Genomic DNA, 22,912 nt, shown 5'->3' with positions numbered 1-22,912 from the left:
CCTACCAAATTGACTTGTAGTGCTCAGCTTGAGCGTATACATGAACTTGGTACCATCACTGTATGGCTGGTATATAGCTGATGCAAAATGAAATTGTATCCCATTCACTTCTGTAGTCTGTGTTTTTGTTTACAGCAAATGTCGATGTGTACCAACTTATGATGTGTTCTTATATAACTCTGCCATTCTTTCATATTGGAATGGGGCCGGTGGGGTAGCCTAATGGTTAAAGCGTTGGTTCGTCATGCCGAAGACCCGGGTTCGAATCCCCACATGGGTACAATGTGTGAAGCCCATTTCTGGTGTCCCACGCCGTGATGTTTGCTGGAATATTGCTAAAAGCGGCGTAAAACCAAACTCAGTCAGTCATATTGGAATGTTTCATATCAGCTGATAGTTTTATTATTTAAATCTGCTTGCTTTAAGTGGACAAAATATATTAAAGGTGAAACACTGTTTATGTTACCCATTGGGACACATATACAGATTAAATAAGTTTCCCCAATTCTCACTAAGTATGATATGACTGTTCCATAGAGTCATAGAGGGCCAGAGGGACATGCCATCATGTGAACACATAGTATGACAATATAAGGAATAACCTACTCTGGATTCTCTGTCCTACTTGACTTAATATTGTTATTTCACAGATAATCTATATATCTGAGCTAATATTCCAAATCTACAATATGTGGCTGTGAGAAAGTCATCTGGTTAAATGATTGTCTCAGCACACTTGAGGTTCAATCAATCACCCAGTTGTAAATTAAGAGAGGACCATTCCTGATATCCTCATGCAACTTGAATATTGAACCCCAAATTATGCACTCTATGACAATAATTGCAGCAATCTTTGAATAACAGTTTTGCATACCATTTTGTGTCTTCAGGATCTTCGGCTTTGTAGCAAGGAAACAGGGTGGAGTGTCTGACAATTCATGTCATTTGTTCGCTGAGCTGGATCCCGAACAACCCGCTTCAGCCATCGTCAACTTTGTAACAAAGATCATGATTGGTCAAAGCAAGATCAAGTCGTAGGATCTGATTGGATAACAGCTGGTTCCAAGATTCTCTAGCACGAGCTGTGTACTCGCCTTGCTACTCGTCTTTCATTGCCATTGGAGGGAAATTTATTTGATATTACCATCGCTTGGTTGTTACATGACTGCTTTGTTAGGCTTGTTTACTGATGAAGAACAGGTTGTGCAAGGGCAATTAGCACATGAAGGATGCAGGCTTGGTTGTGCAGGTGAATTGCACATGCAGATTTTAAAATCTTAGTAAATGAACTTTATTCAAAGAATCTTGTGTCCCCTTGGTTTGTTTTTCTCACTTTAACTCCTTTTGCTGTGAACAGAAAGGGTTAACGAGATGTTGATGCAAGTATATAATTTCCTGCTAAGACATGCTGAAATATCATGGCCAAAACCTTGCCGGAAGTGTTCAGATTCGACCATGAACCAAGGGGGATAATGCATCATGTATTATGTATTTGTTTGCATATTATATGGTGAAATATTCATGTTGAAATTGTGTAGATATTTTTCACACATACTAGAAGTTGTTTAAAGTTTTTAACAATTTGGGAACCCTTGCTGATTTTGCTGTAACACCCCAGTTTGGCTAATATTGTTGTATATGATCAAGCATTTAAGCTTTTTAACCCTAAAAGTGCTATTCTGTTATGCAAGTAACATGTATAAAGGGTTAAATCTCCCAAAGAAACTGCCAAAGGGCAGATAACCGATAAGGAACTGCCCTTCTCGAAATTGTATAATATATTATCCATCCGTTGCCTTTTGTCAATTAAAGTGCTAACTGTCAGTTTATATACTTCGTATATATATTTGTACTGTATGGTCAATTTAACTTAAACTCGTAGGTGAATTTTTGGCTAGGTAACATATTTCAAATCTTGTAAGTTAAAAAAACCAGTGTTAGACTTGTGTTTGTTTGTTACTGGGTATTCTACATATAGATTAAGGCTATGCCAGCTTCTTGTGTGAATAAGTTCTCTGTATATTGTTGTCTCATGTAGAAAGTGAAATATATGTCATTTGTTGTCGTGTAGATATGGAAAGAAGGTCAAGGACAACCACAAAAGGGCAAACTGTTGTGGAGATGTTTGAAATGTATGCTGAAAGTCTTATAATGAGTTTGACCTTAATGTACCTCGTCTGCTATGTCTCCACAATGTATTGGTGCTATTAAACTCATTCTATGGGAGACACTCTTGATGGACTGAAATTGACACACGTCAGTGTGAAAAGACTACCAGGCAATAACAATGTGTACAGGTCAGTATCTGTGGCCCGGACATATATTTACTGTAGGCATTTCTGTAGTGAAATTGACTTGATTTATACATTACATTGATATTGTCTGTAATGTACAGCCTCATGTTAGGTGCTTTGGTAGGTTCTGTCTATGTATAAATATGTTTATATATCGATTGAGTGATACTAATGTGTATCGCACTCGTGACCTTAATCTACAATACTGTGGCTACTACCCACAATGCAAACGCAAAACACTGACCCTGACCTTCAGTAGTGGTCTTCGTGTTCATGGCATTTCATTCAATTGGGATAATTAGTTTGAAATCGTTGTGGCCTTATTCGTAATGCAGGTCAAAGTTGAGAGGTCATCTTACGTACACTACACCATATAGGCAGCCGAGCTTGCTTCTGTAATATATTATATATACATCTATATTTACATGTTTCAAGGTTGTAGCATTGCTTTAAATGGATTTCTTGTTACTGATGAATATTTGCATCTAGTGTATTTATGTAATGGATGGCACCGACTTCGTTGAAGTGCAATGGTATCATCGATCATGTGACCACAGTATGTGATCACGTGATCATGATTTTACAGTAGTGAGCCGTTTTATGATATAGCTGTGTATAGCTCTATATTAACTTAATTGTTGTTGGTTCTTTATAGCATTGTGTTCTCATGGCATGGTTGAGTTATTGTCCTGAGTTTATTGTAGCAGGATTATTTTATTAGAGTTATCAGTTGCATGCCTCTCCACCTAGACAAACATCGTTTTCAGTGCACTTTTGTGGGTATTTCTTCAACTAAATATTCACATCTTTGCCACACTCAAAACCACCACATGTGACTTTGGGTAGGGTGAATGTATTTTTAACTCAGTTTGGATCTGATGTTTTGAGATTATCTGTCAGAACAAAATCTAGATTGATGACTTTTAACCCCAAAGTTAAGTTTTATTTAAAGTTTGTATCTTCTCTGTGCCATTTAATAGTGGTGATGCCACAAGCGACCTGTTCAAAGTAAAGTATATATTATACACTACTACTTACTGCAGTTAGAAGGCATTTATTTATACCACAAAATTGTAGTTATTAATTAGTGGTTGGCAAGGGCAGACAATGATGCAGTCAGCAGAATGTGGAGGCCAGTTAACTAGGTCAGCTTGACCTACTTCCTTGTGAACACTGTCACCATGGCAGTTCTTAGGTAGTAGGGTCAGTGTGATCATTTTTTAGAGTGACCGGATTCCATGCTTTAAGGGTCAACTTGATTTATTTCATTGGAAGTTGGGTTAAAATGACCAGTTCTGTTGATTTAGGTCAACGTGACCTACTTCCATGATGATGAAGGTTACAGAGATATTTATTACAATATAGGTCATAATAGGGATAGTGAATTTTACTGACATTTATGAGTGGTGAGGGAAATACTATTGCAGTAGATATTTCCATGTAATGCTTCCCAAATATCGTGATAATAATGGTTAACCGAATTGTGGTTCAGACATAATAACAGATGTGTGAAATTGGGCATATCCAATGTTGAAAAAACTTTAACACATTATGCATATACAGTACCTTTTCGATCTTACAAAACCACTGCAATAGGTAACTCAAAAATGTCTCCCAATTTTGTGAAACATACAATATTACATATTAGATGTATGATATATATATAATACGCATGCGGCCAGAAGACAAGGATTTAAATATTTGTCAATAAAACCACAAACAAGCTTTGCTGAAGATTGGGTTTCAGCTTTGTCCTCAGAATAATTTTATCAAATCTGTTTCAAATTAGAAAACGTTTATAATGATTCTTGATATAGTTGCCAGTTATTCTGGAATTTTGATGCAGAGAAGGCAACAGGAGTGAAGTGTAGTAAATGGCTAAGCCCAATCTTCAGATTCTGTACCTCCCGAGTGTTACCAAGGCTGAAGGAGGGCAGAAAGCTCACAGAGGCTGTCGCCATGTTAGACCGAGCCTCTAGTTGGCCAAGGAGAAGTATAATGTATGTATGTACACAGTACTGCTATCTTAAAATAGCTTCGTAGTTGGAACTGATGGAGTGTTTATCTATTCCGTTACTGCATCGGAGAAGTGATATCACTATGAATAAATCATCTTTGTATAAATCTTCTTGTTTTGTTTTCCTTTCATACTGGAACTGAGTGAGTCAAAGATATATCAGGGATTGCCCTAAAACAGCATTCACTTGCACTGATGTTTAGTTTGTTGACTGGAAGTCAGTTTTCAGGTGTTAGAATTGTCACAGCACCACATTCTATACACAAAGAACTTAATTAAGCACCCCCTGTAAGTGATAGGTTTTCAACACGTACATAAAACTTCTCGTTGTGACCACGATGGAAAACCATTTTTTTCTGACCCACATGATCCTTTGACTCAACGACAAAAGGACTGGAATCCATGTTAACTGTATGATAATTGCTCATTTGAAAAAAACACTGATTTTCATACAAAACCATGTCTGTACATGTATGGCCTGGAAGATACAGCCTACTGGTGGAAGGTGTTGGCAGCCAACCAGATCATTTAGGTGTTTATCTGTTTATGTAAATAGTGACTCTGTACACTTGATACACTTAAAGTCAAACTTCAGGTTAAAATCTGACTCATTTCCATCAGCATACATTGAACATGTAAATGAAAAAAAACTTATCAATACTGATGAATACTTGAAGGAAAAACAGTTTTTAAACTAAACACATAAAGACTTGTTTTCATAAAATAAGGTGTGTCCACCTTAATGTATGTTCACCTTTGCAAATATCACTTCACATGCACCATTATGTCTACATTCAAGATTGTTGGGGTCATCTGAATGTTATTGTAACAGAAGGACAATATAATGCACCCCATCATACCTGTGGTTTTCTAGCACAGGTTGTCATGTGAGCATTTTTCTAATGGGGTGAATCAGTAATAGTTGTATGTCATTCTACTAAACTTGTAGTGATGTGTTACCCTCACTCTACCTTGTAATCTGTATATAAACATTTATTCTACTAGAGACATTTACAGTGTTACTGCAGAGGGAAGTTAAGTCACTAAGGTTTGCCACAGATCTAATGGTCCACAAACAAGGGGATGTCTGTGAGATACTATACAGCACTATGGCATTGTGCTCTGGTAGAATGGTCCACAAACAATGGGTTGTCTGTGAGTTACTATACAGCACTATGGCATTGTGCTCTGGTAGAATGGTCTACAAACAATGGGTTGTCTGTGAGTTACTATACAGCACTATGACATTGTGCTCTGGTAGAATGGTCTACAATGGGTTGTCTGTGAGTTACTATACAGCACTATGAGATTGTGCTCTGGTAGAATGGTCCACAAACAATGGGTTGTCTGTGCAGAATGGTCAACAAACAATTTAGTTGTCTGTGAGTTACAATACAGCACTATGGCATTGTGCTCTGGTAGTTACAATACAGCACTATGGCATTGTGCTCTGGTAGAATGGTCTACAAACAATGGGTTGTCTGTGAGTTACTATACAGCACTATGGCATTGTGCTCTGGTAGAATGGTCCACAAACAATGGGTTGTCTGTGAGTTACTATACAGCACTATGGCATTGTGCTCTGGTAGAATGGTCCACAAACAATGGGTTGTCTGTGAGTTACTATACAGCACTATGGCATTGTGCTCTGGTAGAATGGTCCACAAACAATGGGTTGTCTGTGAGTTACTATACAGCACTATGGCATTGTGCTCTGGTAGAATGGTCCACAAAGAAGGGGTTGTCTGTGAGTTACTATACAGCACTATGGCATTGTGCTCTGGTAGAATGGTCCACAAACAAGGGGTTGTCTGTGAGTTACTATACAGCACTATGGCATTGTGCTCTGGTAGAATGGTCCACAAAGAAGGGGTTGTCTGTGAGATACTATACAGCACTATGGCATTGTGATCCGGTAGAATGGTCCACAAACAAGGGAATGTCTGTGAGTTACTATACAGCACTATGGCATTGTGCTCTGGTAGAATGGTCCACAAACAATCGGTTGTCTGTATGTTACAGTACAGCACTATGACATTGTGCTCTGGTAGAATGGTCCACAAACAATGGGTTGTCTGTGAGTTACTATACAGCACTATGACATTGTGCTCTGGTAGAATGGTCCACAAACAATGGGTTGTCTGTGAGTTACTATACAGCACTATGACATTGTGCTCTGGTAGAATGGTCCACAAACAATGGGTTGTCTGTGAGTTACTATACAACACTATGACATTGTGCTCTGGTAGAATGGTCCACAAACAATGGGTTGTCTGTGAGTTACTATACAGCACTATGACATTGTGCTCTGGTAGAATGGTCCACAAACAATGGGTTGTCTGTGAGTTACTATACAGCACTATGATATTGTGCTCTGGTAGAATGGTCCACAAACAATGGGTTGTCTGTGAGTTACTATACAGCACTATGCACTTTGTGCTCTGGTAGAATGGTCCACAAACAATGGGTTGTCTGTGAGTTACTATACAGCACTATGACATTGTGCTCTGGTAGAATGGTCCACAAACAATGGGTTGTCTGTGAGTTACTATACAGCACTAAGGACTATGGTCCACAAACAATGGGTTGTCAGTGCTCTATGACATTGTGCTCTGGTAGAATGGTCCACAAACAATGGGTTGTCTGTGAGTTACTATACAGCACTATGCCATTGTGCTCTGGTAGAATTTAAAGTGTGCTGGAAGTTCTCTGTTATGAGTACAATACTTATCAAGTAAGGGCAATTTGAAAATTTTAACTATAAATTGAATATTTATATACTTATCCTATCTCACTACTTGCACCTCTCATGAGATAGGTGTCGAATTACACATTTCTATGAGTGTATACAGTAAAACAGCAATTCGAAATACTCAGTGTGATCACTGAAACTCAGTGGTTAAACCAGACATCAAAGCCATCAACAGCAGAGACATGTTCTTAAAACAAGAAAGTAATACACCAAGGAAACCAAGTATTCAGAAAAACGGTGTAATTGCAATATGAATAGTAATTTGCAACTGTGACTCCAAACAAACTCCAGAAATGCTTTATGACTTTACTGTATCACATTTTTCTTGACATGACATGCAATGTGCTTAGGATCTGCACTACCGAGTTAACAAAATGACAAAACTAAAAGAGATTTCACATTGTATATTCAAAATGTTTATTAAAAATGTATATTTCATAAAACATTCATTGATGTACATAAAAATGTTACTAGGATAAAATGTAGAAAACTTGGTACTGTATGTACAAGCATATGGCTGTTCCTTTTGCCTGTATACATGTGTGTTAAAATGTGCTCAACATCAACAAGTTTCCTGTGCTGATTACATGGTCACTTGGTACTGGATTTCAGAACCATTACAGTGATATACAACATGACTATTACAGTAATTTAATTATAATTAGAGGCACACTATTTGTCAAACATATTTTGCCTCTATTTACCAACAATGGTAAATATGTCTTTTTACAAAACAACCTATGCAATAATCCATTGTCCAGAATATCAAGTCATTGTTTTTTCTATTTGGTCCAGTAAGTAGCCTATCGAGAGCACATGTTTATGTCTTTAACTATGTACATTCTAACAATCATGATAATGAAATTAAAATGATTACAAATACAAAATCTAAAATCTATGTACAAGACTGATCACTAATATACATGATATACAATCCCTGTATAAAAATATTATTCACATTAATAAGTATCAACAACATTGATCAAGATATAAAATACTTCAACTTTTGTAATTCTGGAAATGTGTAAATGAGTAAATGGAAATTAACTTTATTTTTTTTGCAATTAACATTATGCAGAATATACAGTATGGGTATTTACAAAGAAGCCACACCCAGTAGAGGTGCAACAAGGAGAAATTGTCACCTTGACGTGTACTGGAATGCAAACATGAAGATATGAAATGAGATGCATTATTTATGTCCATACATTGTGTAGACAGGGGGGATATCTGGTTATCATACACATACTCCTACATGTCGAAAGTTTGATTTAATGCATACATGCTTATAAATCAGGTGTCAAAATTGTCATAAGTCTGAACTGAAGTAAAATGTAGTGATGGCATTCACCTAAAGTGAAACCCTTCTCTTCAGAGTGGAGAAAATCAAGTAATGACATTCACCTGATGTGAAACCTACCTACAAAATGAAGTAAAAGATGATATTCACCTTTTGCCAGGGGAATAAATCAAGTAATGACATCCACCTGAGGTGAAACCATTCTTTATGGAGAGACGTAATGGCATTCACCTGAGGTGAAACTTTTCTTTACAGAGTGAAGTAAATCAAGTAATGACATTCACCTGAGGTGAAACCATTCTTTACAGAGTGAAGTAATCAAGTAATGACATTCACCTGAGGTGAAACCTTTCTTTACAGAGTGAAGTAAATCAAGTAATGACATTCACCTGAGGTGAAACCTTTCTTTACAGAGTGAAGTAAATCAAGTAATGACATTCACCTGAGGTGAAACCTTTCTTTACAGAGTGAAGTAAATCAAGTAATGACATTCACCTGGGGTGAAACTTTTCTTTACAGAGTGAAGTAAATCAAGTAATGACATTCACCTGGGGTGAAACCTTTCTTTACAGAGTGAAGTAAATCAAATAAGGACAATCACCTGAGGTGAAACCTTTCTTTACAGAGTGAAGTAAATCAAGTAATGACATTCACCTGAGGTGAAACCTTTCTTTACAGAGTGAAGTAAATCAAGTACATGTAATTACATTCACCTGAAGTGAAGCATTTCTTTACAGAGTGAAGTGAATCAAGTAATGACATGAAACCTTTTTTTATGGTATGAATTATATCAAGTAATGACATTCACCTGAGGTGAAACCTTTCTTTACAGAGTGAAGTAAATCAAGTAATGACATTCACCTAAGGTGAAACCTTTCTTTACAGAGTGAAGTAAATCAAGTACATGTAATTACATTCACCTGAGGTGAAGCATTTCTTTACAGAGTGAAGTGAATCAAGTAATGACATGAAACCTTTCTTTATGGTATGAATTATATCAAGTAATGACATTCACCTGAGGTGAAACCATTCTTTACAGAGTGAAGTAAGCCATCAGATATTGATGATTTTGAGATTATGGTTGAAAAATAGCAGTGTCAGTATTGTGTCAGTGGTTGACTTTTATTTTTCTCTGATTCAGACTAATTGTTTCAAGGAATGGTCAAATGAGTCCATAAAAATGATTTTGAAAAACGTCCATAAACTATCTTATTTAATCATGCAATATGTAGGAATGATGGCAAGATATTGTGTGTGTCTGTCAATTTAAACGTCAGATGTATCACCATGGAAACAACGAGAAGTGTAGCACTGGCTTTTATGCTTGATGCATCCAACTGAAACAAAAACAATATATGTTATTACCAGACTCAACAATCTCAGTCTCAACAACTGTACACATCTCAACAGTTTCATCTCATAGAATCTCATTATTCAGCAGTTCCGCGCTACACACCATTGTTGATGTTACCATGATAACTTATAAATTTCTTGGTCATTTGTCTGGAAAGATGAATGCAATTCCTGATTATCATCTATATATACACCTGGAACTTAATTAAGCACCCCCCCCTATTTTCTGGATGATGAGAAACAAAACTTGCTGTAACTTTCTCACTATTGCAAAGATAGTGGAACCTTAGCTATTGTGAAACATACGATCTATTGGCAAATGAAAAACAAGACAATGATTCCAATTCGTGTTGTTTTAATAGCGTAACCAATGTGATTTGGTCACTATTGATTTTTGACAAAAATAGTCACTGAACAAGTATGGTCGTAGCATTGTCAATGGCTGACTATTACAAGAAATGATGCACAAGGAATGTCACATGCTAACATCTGATCGTCTGGCATCAGTATCGAGTGTATCCCCGTGCTTGGATGACAGCTTGAATCCTTCTCCTCATGCTACTGGTAAACCTTCTGATACGATCAAGTGGCAATTGCCGCCATTCTTCATGCAAAGCAGCTTCCAGCTGTGCAAGATTCTGGAGAGGTTCTCTCAACCTCACACAAAGTCCAAGAAAGTCCCAGATGTGCTCCAAAGGATTCAAATCGAGGCTCATTGCTGGCCAAGGAAATGCCATGATAGCCTCATTCTGGAGATGTCGCGGTCACAGCACGTGAGCGATCGCGGCCTGGCGTTGTCGTCCATGAATATCAGGTGAGTAGCCAACGGATGGTTGTCAAAGTGAGGCACGACAACTGGATGGAGAATATCCCGGATGTACTGCTGACCATTAAGATGTCCTAGGACAGTCACCATTTGAAGTTTACAGTAGTGTGAAAGACAAACCCAGATCATAACCCGATCCTCCACCATGAGGAACAGTAGGGTGGATATTCCTGGGCACGTAAGCAGTGTTTTTATGCCCCCACACTCCCATTGACCATCTGTAACATGGAGAAGGAACCTGCTCTCATTTGACCAGTGGACCCTCCTCCATGTCCTCAGGTTCCACTGCCCGACGGGCCATACACCACTCCAGACGCCGCCTCTTAAGGAGATCAGACAGAGCAGGACGTTTGATGACTCTTCTGAACCTCATACCAAGTGCCCTCAGGCGATTTCTGGACGGTTCTGGTGGATAATTGTCTGTAGGGTAACCACAGGCTTCAAACCGAACTTGTGGCAAAGGGTTCTCGCCTTTACCAGGCGATGCCAGGCTGCGATCATCACGGGCCGTTGTCTTCCTGGGTTGTCCAGGCCTTGAACGATCTCTCACATCTCCTGTGTATATTAACAGTGATGTGAAGAACATGTAGAACCTTATTTTCACTCATAGCTATGACGTTAATGAAAATATCATGTTTTTACATTACTTGATGACATATACGCCATATTTCACTTGACACATGACTTATTTATTGATTGTTGCTTAATGCCACACTCAGCAATATTCCAGTTACATGGTGGCAGATTGTAAAGAATCGATTCTGGACCAGACAATCCAGTGATCAACAGCATGAACATTGATCTACACAACTGGGATACGATGACATGTGTTAACCAAGTCAGCGGGCTTGACCACTCGATCCCGTTAGTCGCCTCTTACGACAAGCATGGGTTACTGAAGACAAATTCTAGCCCGAATCTTCACGGTTTCACTAGACACATGAAATATCCTCCATAACTGATATTTGATATGTTTGAATTGAAGATCATTTGGAAACAGTCATGGTCCTGATTGTGCGTGGAACTTACTGTTGTGTAGTAATTGAAGATCATTTGGAAACAGTCATGGTCCTGATTGTACATGGAACTTACCGTTGTGTAGTAGTTAAAGATCATTTGAAAACAGTAATGGTCCTGATTGAAGTGGAACTTACTGTTGTGTAGTAATTGAAGATCATTTGGAAACAGTCATGGTCCTGATTGTGCGTGGAACTTACCGTTGTGTAGTCCCTTGTACCAGTCTCTCATGCATGTCCAGGCAAGCATGTCAGGCCAAGACAGCTGCTCCCGGGCACAGAAGTTGGAGGAGTTGCAGCTCTTGAAGACATGGTGAACCTTTACACTGCGAGGTGTCCAGAAGTCCGGCGCTGGAAACAGGAGGCAACAACCCTCACTCACACATATACACTAACTGGCCACACAAATAAGTGCTTCTCAACATGGATCCAGTGAATTTGTTCATTGCTGACAAGTCATTTACTCAGTAATAATAAATATGTAATTTTCTGGGTAAAATTGATATTTTATACTTATCCTGACTCATGCTAATTAAGAATATGTATAATGCGCCTCTCCAGGCTTCATATCCTGCTCAAAGCGCACGAAGGATGCTCAAAGCACACAATCTGATTATCATTACCCTGGATAACCAAATCTCCCTGTGAGGCGCTAGAAGGTTAATAGTCTTCTCCCACCGGGTACCCATTTCTTGCTGTATAAGGTCAAAGACAATTCATTTTCTAGCATGACCCTCATGCCTCGAAGCTAAACAGAAATTCTACTCTATGTCCAAGCCAGATCAATATGGCATACATGCAAATGGGAAATGGATGATACTAATTATTCATATCTTTCAGGAGGCTAAACAGTATGGTTGTTTGAATTATCAAATTAATTATTAAAATTTGCCATGCCAGTGGGCTGTTTCCCAACTGAGTTGTACCACCTACCGTGCCAGTGCACCCTGGTCATACACGTGTCCTGGTTCTCTCGACACTGGATGGTCGTCTTCACACACTTGTCTCGGTTGTCTGCCTGATTCTCACACACGTAACACTCAAGGGCCAGACCTGGGGATCACAAAACACTGTACAGACATGCTCACACTCACAGGGATCACTGTACAGACATGCTGACACTCACAGGGATCGAAACAGTGCTTAATTTAGTAGCATGGTAAATATTGTAATGCCACAGATGATGAAATATTACCAATGTGCCCTGTCGGCACAACTAACATTAGGAAATAATTATCAATTCTCAATAATTCTTGCATCACTGTATGGCTATTTCTTTCATTGTAAATTTATCTGAGAATTGCTGGGTATATGAAGTTACTTGACTAGCTCTTCTTTCATATAACCATTCATATGTCAGGGGTAACAAATAAGCTACAAGGCTCTGAAGTTCACCTGACTTCATAGGAGTATTGATATATTTATCACACATGTTGCACAGATAACCATGGTAGAGCAGAACAGTCAGGAGACATTACACATGTCTGGATATGTAGCCAGCATGTGGGTTCAAATTCCTGATGGAACCAAAGTACTAGAATGTGTTCTTTCCTGAGAAGGTGTAATACCAAATATGGTATATGTGGCACTTGACCACTCTCTAAAACAAGTTATGGTGTATTCCCCTTTACAAGATTAATGCAGACAGCCACAATTAAACATTTTAAAGCACCCATGGCTCTATTCACAGCTACAACTGGACAAGATTGCCAAAGATAAAAGGTTACAGGTGTACATGGTGTATGAGAAGGTCAAACTTTCCAAGGGTCAGAAACCAAACAGCTACAGAAAGTAATGACTTGAGGCCAGTCCTGCAGATACCATTTTAAGTCAACAGGCACCAAACATCCTAAGTTGGGATCATGTACAAAAGTCATTTCAGCCTCAAGAACACAGAAGTTTGGGCATGTTCAGAGAAAATATAAAAAGCACATTCTAACTGCAAATAATGAACAGTGTTTCAAGGTACATCAGTAGGCAAAGCAACAATCTTTCTGACATTTTCCAACAGAACACTTTTTCAAGCATCTTTCAACCAATCATGTCAATTAACATTTTCTTTCTGAAATCAATGGAAATATGAAATTCTTAAAATTTTAGATGTATTTCAGTTATCAAAACTTATGTACATTCTGACATTTGATGTTTGCACAAGCACTAGAGCTTGAAACAAGAAGTAAACAACTGAAAAACACTAAAACAACTGATTTCAAACATTCTTCCCTTCTATCAGTTCTATGTTATCTGCAGCAATAAATTTTGGCTAACATTTTACACTGTTGACACCCCAATGCTAAGACACAATAGCTAAATTTCAGAAAATCCTTTTTATACTTCCAATCTTGTCTGAGTGAGTGAGTGGGATTTAGTTTTACGCCGCACTCAGCAATATTCCAGCTAAATGGTGGCGGTCTGTAAATAATCGAGTCTGAAACAGACAATCTAGTAATCAACAGCATGCGCATGGATCTGCACAATTGGGAACCAATGACATGTGTCAACCAAGTCAGTGAGCCTGACCATCCGATCCCGTTAGTCGCCTCTTACGACAAGCATATGGGTTACTGAAGATCAATATTCTAACCCTGACCTTCACGGGTCCAATCTTGTCTGAGAAGTATCTACTTCAAAACAGTGATCATGTTAATACCACAGGTTTTTAGTTAAGACTGAGATTGTTTTGAGCAACAAATATAAAAACAAATGGGTATATGTCTTCAAATTTCTGTATAAAACAGTGAATTAATGTATGACAAAAACAAAGAGAGTTTTATGGACGTCATGCAACTTCTTTATTATATAAAATAAAAGTCTCTTCTTTATGTGTGTCACTTCTAAATGATATTCAGAGACCTAAAGAATAAACATGATAAATCAAACTGAATATGAATCTGACAGGAACTTTAGCAGTTTAGGTATAAGTTCACCATTTTTGGTAGGTACAAATTCCAGAAAGCGTGGATGGTATAGAATCCATTAGGCTAATACATCTAGGCCCTCTCTCCACCTATAACTAACCCTGAGCCATCCTTCAGCCAACACTATGAGTATTTTGTATCTACATACACCATCATCCACAGCGGGAAATAGTGAGTATATTATGTATATGGTATTATGTACGTAGCGTAGCAATCACACCTAAACAAATCTCACCAAATGTTAACCAATCATCAAGAATTGTTACTTTTATGCACACAATGCAGCAGTTTGTGGAGTTATTGCTGTTATGTGCACATACACTGACCAATCTACGGAAATACCGGAAGTGTTCGCTAGTGGATATTACATGTGTTGGTTATAATTTATATCACCATACTCTATATTGATTATAACTGGACACGTCACACACATTAAACACTCGTCAATCTGGAAATCGCAATGAAATCAAAGGTTTGAGTTTCAGTCTGTCGTTCTCATTTGAAAAGAGAATCTTAAAACTGATCAGGCCGCCATTTTGGTGTCTCCTGCACAGGTAAACATTCGCAGGTAAAACCATGAACACCTGAAACAATAATTCAAACAAACAAATATATCGCAAGAAAACTACTTACTTGCACTAAACAAGCCTAAAAGGAACCATATTGTGGTTAGAGAATCCATCTGGACCATATATGTTGGATCTCTAGGTCACCGACAATCATACAGGTAACCTGTATAACACCTCAAGTAATAGCGACTCTCGTTTTGGATATTCTAACTAAAGGGAGGTAACTGTTAGTAAAGTAAATATGAACAGGTGCGTCGTTGACATACCTCTGACTCAATGTACTATTCATAGGACAACAAGTAACATATAAACAGTTTAGCGCTAAAATTGTATTTATAAAGATAAACTGACATCATTAACATTGATTTGTTTTCTTTTTAACTGCTTAATTAATATTTTCGTGTGTTCTCATGAGGTGACACAGTAATTTGGTTCGGACATTTCCATCAATGTTGGCATCTATGTGTGTTAAATCTAAACCGCATAAAGAAATCACGGAAATGAGTTGAGTGTTTCCCCAAGCTTCAGCCTATGGATCTACTAGTATTTAGGGGTTTATGGTAGCCTTCGTTTGAATTGATGACATCACTGAGCCCCATTGGGATTATGGGGCAGAATTAGGCCATGAGCCAGACGATTTTTCGGTACCACTTAGAGGGACCAAACACTTTTATGTTTTTTGAAGTGGTTGTGGTCTCTACATATCGAAAATGATTGGTTTGGTAACTCAAACTCAGAACGAGGCTAAATCCAAGATGGCCGCCAAAAACTCAACATTTAAAAAAATGTCAATTCCAAGCTTTAAACATGGGTAATATTCAGCAAATAGGTTGGAAATGAAAAAAGGGAGGTAAAATGGTGCTAACATGATCAAAAAGATTTAATTAATATCAAGTTGTGTTATTTTATACCCTTAAATCATATTTTTTCCTGATTTTGTAAGCGTCAAAACTATGAGTTCAAAGAGCATTTTTGAAAACTCATCATTTCATTTATTCTGAAGACAACTCTTCAATTTCAAAGAGTGCAGCAAATATCTATGTGACCATTTTATTCCACTCATTCATGACCATCTGTTGTCCGTGGAGTTGGATATTCAGCTGGACTACATGCATACACTGGATGTGATACTGTCAATTCTTTTGGTGGCAGAGAGAAAGTCAATGCATTCAAGGCTTTCCAACAACTTGGGAATGAATGGACTCACTTCAAGAATTCACATACCGCCTGTATGTCTCAGGTACTTCAATAAGGGATGTCAATCAATTGTGCTACCACTTATTTGAAGTGAAAAAGGGGGCAGTTGAGTCAGGACAATTGCCACCCTGCTTTGATTGTGTATCTATCCACACCCTGAGAGCAAACTATTAAGCTGCAATATGGAACAACTGTCTGGAAGCTGAATATCCAACTCCACGGGCAACAGATGGTCATGGATGGGTGGAATAAAATGTTCACATAGAGATTTACCGGATAACAGGATCTCTTGCTCCAGTTGCTGTTCTTGAGTTCATTTCTTGCAAGTGCACAACAGTCTGTAAACTGCCAAGTTGTCAATGCATTACCGTAAGAGGCGACTAACGGGATCGGGTGGTCAGGCTCGCTGACTTGGTTAACACATGTCATCGGTTCCCAATTGCGCAGCTCGATGCTCATGCTGTTGATCACTGGATTGCCTGGTCCAGACTCGATTATTTACAGATTATTTCCGCCATATAGCTGGAATATTGCTGAGTTCGGCGTAAAACTAAACTCACCGAGGTAGTAGCTTTGTATCCCTATCAGGCCAGGCAGCTGGACCTTCATCACTGTCTGATGTCGGATTGAAGGGACTGAAACAGTTCCCAGATCATTTGACAACATGTCTCAATAATTAAAAAAAAACCCTCTTCATTTCTAATTGTAAGTCAAGATTAAACACGTTTTTCATGTAGTTTACTTTATTTCTCTTGGGGCCTTTTTATTTAGCACGCTAAAACGCCGCCTTCATTATTATAAGTCAAAACATTGATTACACAACAGTCTCGTTTCCTGTTGACTGGGTTCCGTCCTATTGCGCAACTTAGTACAATAACCAGTCCAGAATTTCGAAACATTCATTCAAATGGAAACATAAATATGAATCAGTATTATCTGATACATCTATAACCACTTGCATATTGCAACACTACGCTCCTTTTAATCCTTGCAAACACGTCGCGCAGCGTGCTCTGTCGTACAAACGGAAATCGTGGAAATCTCAAAACGAGGCTCTGCCGCCAGAAATGTTTGGCGGTCTGGTACGGACTTGATATTATATCAATCACATTGTCCGTTACAAGACTACACTGGATAAGCGCAAAAAAAACGCATAACAGATGTAACCAGTGGGCCAGATGAATTGTGAATCATTTTACGACCTCATCAAACGGGGGCAGTCATGCTGCCTACACCTCGGATAAAATACAGAAATACGATGTTATTGAAGTTTGAAATTAAAATTAACTTGTAAATACCATTTTCTTATGCAACAAAGAATTGGAATTCAGTGTAACCATAGTTGTTTGTTCTTTTCACTTTCACACGAGAAAATTCGGTTCGGCTGAAAAGTAGGTCATTGTCTGAATAGGTTCATGAGACTCATGTTTCGGTTTGAAGTTATATTTGATATTTAACGTATCCGTATTCTCCCGATATAGTGTGTTCGATTGGGTACAGGTTTTATCATGACCCATATAAGCATTCGTAAAATATCTTACACGTTTCACGTTCTGAGGTTCAATTCAAACAAAAGGCGAGATCTTTCCAGCTTTGTACGCTATGATCCATTGCTACATACTTAATGGAAAACTTTATTCCTGGAATCCATACATACAGTTATATCGCTGACTTTCAGGACAGTTTCTGGAAGGTTGTCGATCGAGAAAAACTGAAATGCACGATTTCCACGCAGAGAGAGTGGAAATGTCCACCTATAATCGTGAGCATTCACTGTTTTAGTTCTATACTGTACACTCCATGCTACACTCTACTAACATTGTCTGTATTGTCTAGCGTTTCCCCCATTCGTGTACACACATGGATGACACAAGCACATTATGGTAGGAGACAGATGACATTCCGTTCGTATCGCATCTTCTCAAGATCGAAATGAACATCGCCATCGTTGTTCAGGTGTATAATATCGACACCACCGTCGCTAAATGTGACAGTGTAGAGGCTGCCGTTGTAGAAGACGATGTTGAAAATGAAGCCGTTAACTTCCTTGATGTCGGTGATGGCGTTAGTAGACAGAGACATCCTCATCACCTTCTTCCCTTCACCGAAATACAGAATATTACTGACACCATCCACCGTCACACCAAGTAGGTCTTTCCCGGTCTTTAGTCTGCGGAGATTCTCCCCATTATAACTAATCGACCATAATCCGTCATATTTACCGAAATATATCATTTTCCTCCTTGTATCGACAGCTATACCCAATGCGCTGTTTGATCCGTAGGCTTTTGCGTTCTTCATGTACACAATACGCCTATGTTTCCTACCCCATACTGACATACGGCTGATAGTTGATTTTGAACCTCCTGTGTAAAAGATAAGTCGCCTTTTGACGTCTATAGTCAGTCCGTATGACGCGACTTCTGCCTTAAGCGTTATTGGTGTACCTAGAGCGTCCAGTGGGGAGGAAAATATACCGTCTGGGGTGTACTTGGAGTATATCAGCCTCCTGGAGATGGGATCAGAAACCATGGACCAGACATGTCTTGTGTCCAGGTAGGGATAAGACGTCATGGAGTGGTTCTGTATGTTTATTTGTGTCGCGTGTTTTGTGATGTTAGAATAAAGCTGTGAAACCAATATCCTCGCCATGTGTCCTCTGCTATGTGATGTTGGCCGTGGTGCAGGCGGTGTTGCACGCACTGGCGTGGAGGAGGACACAGAAGGAGACGTCGACCCAAGATCTGGCGTGACAACGTTCACCTGATGTCCCCGAGTCTCTTTCTCGGGCGTCTTGATGTATTCGTGATGAAAGTTTCTCACAATCTCTATGTTCGTCACGTGACTCTCATTCAGCCTATCAAACGCAACCCTCAGGTTATCCGTCTCTGTTTCAAGATGGCTAATGTTCATTCTTATCTTGTCCACACGTGACTCCAGATTCTCTCTTTCAGTGTCTGACAGCTGTGGCTCAACTTGGCCACCTGATCTGTCAACGTCCTCACATCCTGTTGCAGGCTTGAAATGAGGGTGTCTGTTTGGTTCAGGTCAGTCTGAAGGATACAATATTGTGCAGTTCAAAATGTCGGGAGAAAGGTAAACTTAGACAATTGTTCCGCCACGTTTTGCATAGTACGCTCTCAAAAATAAGTACATACATGTACATGCATATATATGCTTAAGGTGAGGTGAGGTGAAATGGAGTTAAAATATTTCGCTCAGATGACGACGTGCATGCGTGTGTATGTGTACATGTGTATGTGCATGTGCGGCTGCTTTTACTAGCCCAGACTGAAGCTGGTTTTATAGTGCTAGCCCACTGAGATACCATGCCGCAGTGAAGCATGAATACCCCACTCAGACACATTATACAGCCTCCGAGCCGACCAGTCCTTGTTGCACCCATTAATGCCGAGCGCCAGGCAGGGACCAACAAGTACCATATTTTAACGTCTTTTGGTATGACGCGGTCGGGGATCGAACCCGCGACCTTCCGCTCTCCGGGCAGACGCTCTAACCACTACACCACGGAGGCGGTCATATATGCTTAAGATTCGCATAGGCGATAATGAGAATGTTGATTGTGTTTATTCACGAAACAATGTTAGTTAACTGGTGTAATACACAAACGCAATGGTTGTATAAGACAACACGACAATGTCATGGAAAAGATATGAAAGGATGAGGGCACGAGAAAGTTGTGACAGTCACATGCAATGACAATGACTTTAAAAGGTCACACGTAAGTCACCTTTGTCCGCTTATACGAAGTGGGGATATACCAAGACTGGATGATGCCAATCGCAACATCTTCATACGACATCTTGAAGAATGGAAGACTCATTCTGCAGTTGCCGGACATGTCAGCGTAGACCAGAGCACCTCATCACCTTTATGGGATTTCTATGCAGCCTCAATTCAACCTAAGATCTAATCGTCCAAGAAGTGGTAGAATAAGAGGCACCACACCTGCACAGATCTCCAAATCTGAACCCGATAGGTCATCCGTGTGTTGATCTCGGCAGACGTGCACGTCAGCGTCAACATTCCCACACACCGTCTCTTGCACGCGCCAACACTTTGCAGGAAGAATGTAGAAGAACCCCACAGGGCGAAATGACTCGACTTATCCAGTCTGAGTCAAGGAGGGGTAGAGAGGTGACAAAACACACGATGATGACAACACCAGGTAGTAATAGGAAGCCAACCCCCATCTCCGTACACTCACGCACACGCACACACACCCTGGAACGTTGTCTTGTGATAAAACAATCAGTATTGTCATTATGTCCTCAGAAGATGTCTCTATTCGTCCTTGTTTTAATGATAGTAAATGAAATAAGCTCATATAATTAAATCTCAGTGAAGTTTTCAAGCCTATTCTTCTTAAGACTGACTGATTGAGTTTGGTTTTACGCCGCTTTTAGCAATATTCCAGCAACATCACGGCGGGGGACACCAGAAATGGGCTTCACACATTGTACCCATGTGGGGATTCGAACCCGGGTCTTCGGCGTGACGAGCCAACGCTTTAACCACTAGGCTACCCCACCGCCCCTCTTCTTAAGAAGGATGAACATGGATATATACATTATACGCATATACATTATTGTACTTGTGGAATATGAATGCAAATGATAAAAGGAAATATTCGCAATTGAGCAACAAGCGCCACTTCAATGTCAAATCTAGAACAAGATACAGTGTTTTAGCACAGTATGGGCGTCTCACCTGATTTACATGGTGGTCACTTGAAGGTTCTGTCTGGACGGACGTGTCAGGTGGACGAGAGTCTTCGGTCTTCATGGCAGCCCGCAGTTGCCTGGAGAGGCTGTTTATCTGTGTCTTCATCTGTTGGTGTTCCAACTTCAGATGTCTTATGTGGGACATCACGTGACTGTTGACCATGGAGTCAATGGACTTCTGTCGTAGTATCTGTGTCCAGGAAGCTTCAACCTGACTGTGTATGTAAGTAGGTACTAACTTCTCCTTCAGGTCAGCACGCAACATCAAATTCAACATGCGCATCTTGGTGGCGACTTTAGTCTCGACGTGTTGAACTTCAGCTTTCAGGCTTCTGATTTCTTCCTCTGTCCGTGCGATTAGGTCAATAACATTATCAGTATTTTCATGTCCATCTGCAAGCTGTATGACGAGTGATAGTAACATGGCCACACATATTTGCGTCATGTTTTTCTTTGAACGTGCGACTTTGGTGAAAGACTGTGGTTCGTGGTAGTAATTTGTTTTTATTAAACACTTCACCCTCAACGAAGTCAAGGTTGTAGCATCACGTGATTGGAACTCTCAGATCAAGTAGCATCTACCACGAAGAACCAGGTTTACAGTGCCGAGTCTATAAATAGTGACTGCAGGTTCGTGGTGTAACTATACAGCAAACACACACCTGCCATTGACATAATGTTGAGTATTCCTTTAATTTTGCTCAAATCAAAAGGATTGTATTCCATTAATAGCACCAAAGACGATAAACATTGGTAGAAATAGTAACTGCATGTATATCGATGTCCAAGATATTTTAAAAAGAGAAACTGAATGAACAAACACACGTTTGCATGTATAATCGTCACTTGTATATTTTCTCTTCTTTTTACGCCGTGATATTCCAGCAATATCACGGCCTGGGACATGAACAAACACACCCCAGCGCTCTTCGGCGTCGAGCCAACGCTTTAACCATAGGCTACCCCACCGTATAATCAGAAGCAAACAGTATTATGACATGGGAATATTTCAATCTAATCTTGTGGAGGATTGTATGAAATTGAACCAGAGAAAGAGTGTATTACAATGGTCGTAAGATAGCAGCAAGCATTTGATGTTCGAAGTGCACGACGTTGGCAAGAAACATGACATGTTCGAGAAAAAATACCAGCAATTACCACTTTAAATGGGCTGATAACCTGGCGCTTAACGATTCCGCTCAATGCAAGCTAAAGATGTTCTGAAGTCAGAAAAACACCTCTATTCATTTTTCTGGAGCAAGTTGACTTGTGACGCCTCGGGGAAAATGACAGATGGAGAGCTAAAGGTATGCTTCAGTCTAGTACCTCGTAGTGTGACGTTGCTCGTCGCTGCAACGTTCATAGTAACACCATTTGGCACTTATTGCAACGTTTTCAGCAAAACAATCAACTTATAGGCCGTCCACGTAGAGCTACCCGAGGCGAAGACCGATGGATTCGAACCATGCACCTCTGACACAGGCTCTAGACAGCAACCTTAACAGTCCGTACCATACTTGGCATCAACAGTAGGTGTGTTAGCGCCATCAGTTCAACGACGTCTACGCGACTACCGCGCAAAACGTTCAGCCCGACGGCCAATTCTTAGATCAAAACATCAATGTCGACGTCGATGGTGGAGCAGACGAAACTTGCGATGGGGAGCACGAGTAGAAAAGAGTTCTGTTCACAATGATCTGACGGCAGAACAAGTGTCTACCCTGGTCGGCAAGATCCCCTGATTTTGCACATAAATGAAAACGTATGGGATGAAAAGGAGAGACGTTTACGTGATTCGAATCTTCCAACAACGCTGTAGGATCTCCGTCAAATCCTTCCTGGGATAGGGAATGATATTCCTCTGGAGTTTCATCAACGTTTATACCTCTTAATAAGACTAAGATGCCAGGCCTTGTGCAATGCAC

The 22,912-nt window shown here is 39.6% G+C and overlaps 3 protein-coding genes and 1 long non-coding RNA gene across 8 annotated transcripts in view; 1 reads left to right on the top strand and 3 right to left on the bottom strand.

The window, feature by feature from the left end:
• Positions 1-1,253, top strand: part of LOC124253949 (tensin-1-like) — a 253,052-nt gene extending 251,799 nt beyond the window's left edge. The window contains 1 exon segment of the mRNA XM_046687798.1: positions 891-1,253. Coding sequence (XP_046543754.1) covers positions 891-1,038 — 148 coding nt within the window. The 3' untranslated portion in view covers positions 1,039-1,253.
• A 6,199-nt stretch (positions 1,254-7,452) lies between these two features.
• Positions 7,453-11,719, bottom strand: LOC124253952. 4 transcript variants are annotated; one of them, XR_006892354.1, is made up of 5 exons: positions 11,697-11,719; positions 9,284-9,700; positions 9,184-9,224; positions 8,965-9,029; positions 7,453-8,911 (listed from the first exon to the last, which is right to left on the bottom strand). It is a non-coding gene; the product is annotated as an uncharacterized LOC124253952 (long non-coding RNA). The 4 variants fall into 4 exon arrangements; XR_006892352.1 differs by having other exon boundaries at positions 8,965-9,224; XR_006892353.1 differs by lacking the exon at positions 11,697-11,719 and adding an exon at positions 11,635-11,650 and having other exon boundaries at positions 8,965-9,224.
• Positions 11,720-11,730: 11 nt separating this feature from the next.
• On the bottom strand, positions 11,731-15,266 carry LOC124253990. The gene is made up of 3 exons (XM_046687844.1): positions 15,110-15,266; positions 12,492-12,611; positions 11,731-11,909 (listed from the first exon to the last, which is right to left on the bottom strand). Exons 1-3 carry the CDS (start codon positions 15,165-15,167, stop codon positions 11,731-11,733), a joined length of 357 nt encoding a protein of 118 aa, XP_046543800.1. The 5' UTR covers positions 15,168-15,266.
• Positions 15,267-18,090: 2,824 nt separating this feature from the next.
• LOC124253951 lies at positions 18,091-21,567 on the bottom strand. 2 transcript variants are annotated; one of them, XM_046687799.1, is made up of 2 exons: positions 20,974-21,567; positions 18,091-19,295 (listed from the first exon to the last, which is right to left on the bottom strand). In XM_046687799.1, exon 2 carries the CDS (start codon positions 19,153-19,155, stop codon positions 18,121-18,123), a length of 1,035 nt encoding a protein of 344 aa, XP_046543755.1. In that variant the 5' UTR covers positions 19,156-19,295; positions 20,974-21,567; the 3' UTR covers positions 18,091-18,120. Both variants share the same exon structure in this region, with proteins under 2 accessions (XP_046543755.1, XP_046543756.1).
• Positions 21,568-22,912: the final 1,345 nt, after the last annotated feature.

This window comes from Haliotis rubra, unplaced genomic scaffold (assembly GCF_003918875.1).
Source record: "Haliotis rubra isolate DU_JTF1 unplaced genomic scaffold, ASM391887v1 Scf56, whole genome shotgun sequence".
Taxonomy (NCBI): domain Eukaryota; kingdom Metazoa; phylum Mollusca; class Gastropoda; order Lepetellida; family Haliotidae; genus Haliotis; species Haliotis rubra.
This window is presented reverse-complemented; position numbering and strand designations above follow the sequence as displayed.

Coding starts and splice junctions, on each gene's coding strand:
- LOC124253990 (XM_046687844.1), bottom strand. CDS start 15,167: ATGGTCCAGATGGATTCTCTAACCACAATATGGTTCCTTTTAGGCTTG. Junction 12,612..15,109: donor TTTAGGCTTGTTTAGTGCAA/GTAAGTAGTTTT, acceptor TGTGATCCCCAG/GTCTGGCCCTTGAGTGTTAC. Junction 11,910..12,491: donor GACCAGGGTGCACTGGCACG/GTAGGTGGTACA, acceptor TCCTGTTTCCAG/CGCCGGACTTCTGGACACCT.
- LOC124253951 (XM_046687799.1), bottom strand. CDS start 19,155: ATGAACATTAGCCATCTTGAAACAGAGACGGATAACCTGAGGGTTGCG.